At 30.6% G+C, this 4,687-nt stretch overlaps 2 protein-coding genes across 3 annotated transcripts in view; one reads left to right on the forward strand and one right to left on the reverse strand.

Annotated features, from left to right (window-relative positions):
• The window catches only part of LOC105448519 (histone-lysine N-methyltransferase eggless), a 43,958-nt gene extending 42,825 nt beyond the window's left edge, over positions 1-1,133 (forward strand). For both annotated transcript variants that reach the window (XM_011687165.1, XM_011687166.1), the window contains exon 14: positions 756-1,133. In XM_011687165.1, the coding sequence (XP_011685467.1) occupies positions 756-962 (207 nt within the window). In that variant the 3' untranslated portion in view covers positions 963-1,133. The remainder of the gene's footprint in view (positions 1-755) is intronic.
• A 233-nt stretch (positions 1,134-1,366) lies between these two features.
• On the reverse strand, positions 1,367-4,244 carry LOC105448520 (myotrophin-like). Its single transcript, XM_011687167.1, has 3 exons — positions 3,892-4,244; positions 2,557-2,667; positions 1,367-2,339 (listed from the first exon to the last, which is right to left on the reverse strand). The coding sequence occupies exons 1-3, from the start codon at positions 3,958-3,960 to the stop codon at positions 2,163-2,165; spliced, it is 357 nt and encodes a 118-aa protein (XP_011685469.1). The 5' UTR covers positions 3,961-4,244; the 3' UTR covers positions 1,367-2,162.
• Positions 4,245-4,687: the final 443 nt, after the last annotated feature.

Raw genomic sequence — 4,687 nt, forward strand, 5'->3', positions numbered from 1 at the left:
TGTGGCATGTTTTTCGAGCTGACGGAAGTAATTATGAAAAAACGAATTAAGATATCGACTTGATTCTTTTTTCCTCTTGATCCTAATATTTTAACGCATGGCGTGAACTAAAATGATGTCAATTGCCTGAAATTTGTAAAAATGGTAGCCATTTGAAAAAAAAATTTTTTTTGCCCTAAAAATTTTTAAAATTTTTATTAATAACAAATTGAATGTTTGTTGTAAAATCATGATTTTAATTCACGGCAAAGATGAACTCCCCTTAAAAATTTATAATTTTAGCATCAAATTCCTAATCAGCGACTTCAAAAACTATAATACATAAAGATATACGTCAAAATATTTAATGTATCGAGATTTATTAAGAAATTTGTGAAATTTTTTGCTATATTGGATTTATCATCTTAAAATTCTTTATGTTAATGTCAAATTCATATTTAGCATTTCCTGAAACATTAAACAAAGATGTACGAAATAAAATCAATACAATCTATTATAAATTTTATGCCATAAAATCTTGTTTAAAAATTTGAAATTCTGACATCAAATTCGTATTCAATAATTCTGAGAACTCTTATGTATAAATTATCATCTAAATGAATACACGGAAATGCCTTGCACAATTTATTTTCACTCTTACATTTTGAAATCTTATATTTAGCAGTTTAATAATGATACATTGTATCTATTTCTACTTGGAAATTAGTAATTTTTAATACAAATAACTTTTATATATCTAAATGTATCTTTTTCAGCATTCTTGTGATCCAAACGTGTTTGTGCAAAACGTATTTGTCGATACACACGATGTGCGTTTTCCATGGGTAGCCTTCTTCGCCTTACAATACATAAAAGCTGGACAAGAGCTTACATGGAATTACAGTTATGATGTGGGAAGTATACCGGGTAAAGTGATTATTTGTAAATGTGGTGCAGCTAATTGTAGAGGCCGTCTTTTGTAAATTGTGCCTTTTGTGGTAACACTTTTTTTTACATATATATAAATAGAACTTGCTTTCTCTAGCAATGTTGATAGTAGATATATGTAATACAGACGTCATATTATAATCATAATTTATCTTTATTGGAAAAAAGTTTGCAACAGAAATAAACAAGTACAGGAAGACATGAAACGTACGTTTATTTTAAAATATTTTTATGTGTATATAAAAATCTGCAGTGTAAATTTGATTTTTTGTTGAATTATATAAATATAACATATTGCTAATTAATACAATTTCTTTAATTTTAAGTAGATATTTAAAGTAATTTTATAATATAAAAAAGTATATTTCTCTTTCCCCCTTTTCGAAAATGTGATATTCGGAATGGCTTGCGATTGGATATATAAAAAATAAGATCAGTGTTCATAACAATGATGTGTATTTGTATTTGCTTATTACTTTTGATTGTTGTACATTCTTAGTATCCATTAGACACATTACACATTGTTAGCATTGCAATCATACTACTTTATTGCAATTTATACATACATCATTCAAAATTCAACTCAGCACACAGGTATTTCAAAGGAGTTTTAGCATTTTAACTACTTTAGAGTATAAGGACCCTATCGCCGCCACAAAAATATCGGATTTAAAATGGAATAACATGCTTCAAGCGATCATGACATAAAAATGTATAAAAAAGTTTTGATTTTTATAAATTAATAACAAACAATATGTACCGCCTTATAGAATAGATCAAAATATATATATTATATATATCAAAATTACATTATGTATATGTGTGCGTGCGTGCGTGCGTGCGTGCGTGCGTGTGCGTGCGCTCGCGCGCGTGTGTATATATACGATTGCAAGTTTAAACTAAATCAACTTTCGTAACTTGTTCCAGCAACGAAAGAATATCTTGTTATGATAAGTCTGCAACTTATATTTAGAACCATAAGAAGAATTATCGCGAGAACACTTCATTATACAATCTCTCGACATGCAGTATATTATTATTATTATTATTATTATTATTATAAAACATCATCCATGTACCTATCTTCATTTACTTTAAAGTGCTTAAATACGACATATTCTAGTCATCATAGGCGAAAAATCAAAACAAAGCTGGTAGAATAGTCTCTCTCTATAAGGAGGAACATTAACACTAAAGTAACAAAATTATGATTCCGCATTCTGTTTGGCTTTATGCTAGTGGAGTTTCAGGAGCAGTTTAATTTCATCTTTCTCGGCTGCATCCAGATAGCTCGTACCGTCTGGTGTTAAACCGTCTGGTTTAGCGCCTTTTTCCAGCAGCAGTTTTACACAGTTCGTATGCCCTTCCCAGATCGCTGCTAACAACGTCGTGATTCCATGCTTATCTGTAGCCTGCAAGAGAAATATACTTATCTATTGCACTTAACGATATATATCTCTTATTACGTAGATGAACAAAAAAAGAAATCAAAGATAGAAAATTATTTTATAGAAAACAATTATATAATGCTATTATTTAATTATATAACTGTAATACTGTATTCACTACACAGTTACTCTTTCAAGTATTATAATTAATTGCTAATTATTAATTTCTTATATCACTTACATTGGCATTTGCTCCTTTCTCCAATAAATATCTGACAACTTCGCTTTGACCATAATCTGCTGCATAATGTAGTGGCGTTCTTCCATCAATCATTTGATTTACATCAATGTTCTAAAAATGATAATAATTAGACAACAAAATAAATCCTTCCAATTTAAGTAAATTTAACAATTAAATAATAACCATAGTAAAGTGCTAAAAGTAAAATAAAAAGTATTATTTTAAGATATTTTTGTATAGTAAGAATATTTGGACAGCAATACTAATATATAACTTCAATATACTATTTGTTACATTTTCAACTTGTATATAAAAATAATAGTGCATTATATATCCATATAATAAATTTTACAAGGAATATTATAAAGCTAAACATCTATGGTGATTTCATTGTAAATAAATATTGGATATAAAAAGATTTCATAAAGTTATTACAGTAATTTTTATGCAATATTACACTAACATAAATATTAATTTTATATAATTCTTTATTTATTAATAAGAATTAAAGGTAGGTAAAATTGGTATAAAAATTGGTCAGCACCATTTTCTAAAACTTAGTATTAACATAAAAAATTGTTTTGCTAAATATATTATACAAAATATTTTATGAAAACCATTGAAATATGTAGACTTTTGTTCAGAGCTGTCAATTTCTTATATCAAAAGACGAAATGTTTGGTACATTAAATCCACTTTAAAATCGATATATGATCAATTCTTATATTTAAAACGTCTTAAATATAGTCTTTAGATGTATGCCAATCAGAGCCATATTAGCATGTTACTTAATATGTTACTTATTAAGATGTCTTAAGATACAAATTATGAATATCAGTTAAAAAAGTCATTTTCGCCAAAAATGAAGCTGACTAATTTATGCACCGAGCTCTTTATTTTCATATATATATGAAAATTGTATGTATGTATGTATGTATGTATATCCACCAACAAGATCTTATGATGTGCAATAGTAGCCTGAAATGCTTTACACGATTGAATTTATAGCAATTTTTAGAATGCTCGATTTTGAAATCACATTCACGAGAGATAAAATGCTCAAGAAATGTTCAAGCGAAACAGTAAGGGTAAAACTTGTCAGTAGTAAATGACAAGAAACGTGATATAATCACTTGTGTACTAATACTTCCGGCAACGAAACACGCATTTAATTCCCAATTATTCGACAGACTTTTCGTGTACAATATATATTTTATATACTTCAGTCTAGAGAAAAACAGGGTATACGTTGCGCATATTAATTGCGCGTTTGAAACGATGTATGCGTGCGTATTTTTTTGAAACGTTTTAAGAATCAACATTTATCATATTTGCCTTGTTTTCGACGATGTCTCGCACTTGCTCGAGATCGCCGTTTTTTATACCCCAAACGAGCTCACTCATTTTCGTCGTCGCTGTCGTTCTTATGGATCCACACGACAAACGGTTATATCCACTACTGTACGTCCACTCTACCCACCGCTCTATCCGTTCCGTATCTCAATCATTCATCCATGAAATTCGACAAAGCTTCGGCTACTACCAACGATAACTCGACAATCTCGTCGTGTAATACTGTAGTACAGTGCAATATGCACAGACTTTTATATACTACGACTAATAACTCCCAGTTGAAAAAAGTGAAGCAAATTTCAAGTAGAGTCCTAGATAAATCAGAGAAGCGCTGACCGGCTTATGGGTGCGTTCGGATTCCACACCTCCCTCGCCCCTTGCACTCAAAGTCGTTCGGATTCTCTCCGAGACCCCACCAATATTACTAGACGGTGCATTCGAATTCTCATTAGAGTGCGTTCCCACAGAGCGCGTCACGCGTCGCGTCACGATTAATCGACCAAAAATCCCATTTTATTGCATCATTTGCCGCGTGACTCTTTGCGCGACACATCAATTAGGTTACTCTAGAGTCCTAGATTATCAGAGAAGCGCGACCGGCTTATGGCAGTATCGCAAAAGTACTGACTTGAAAATATTAAAAATGGCGTCAAATGACCAATCATAAGATTGATTTATTCGGTAGCCATTTATAATAGCGATAAATCAATCTTATGATTGGCATTTGCGAGTCCAATCAGGACTCGTAACATCGGTCAGATCGGAAGAGCACACGTCT

The sequence above is a fragment of the Wasmannia auropunctata genome, unplaced genomic scaffold (genome assembly GCF_000956235.1).
Source record: "Wasmannia auropunctata unplaced genomic scaffold, wasmannia.A_1.0 LD336085.1, whole genome shotgun sequence".
In the NCBI taxonomy this organism is placed as follows: domain Eukaryota; kingdom Metazoa; phylum Arthropoda; class Insecta; order Hymenoptera; family Formicidae; genus Wasmannia; species Wasmannia auropunctata.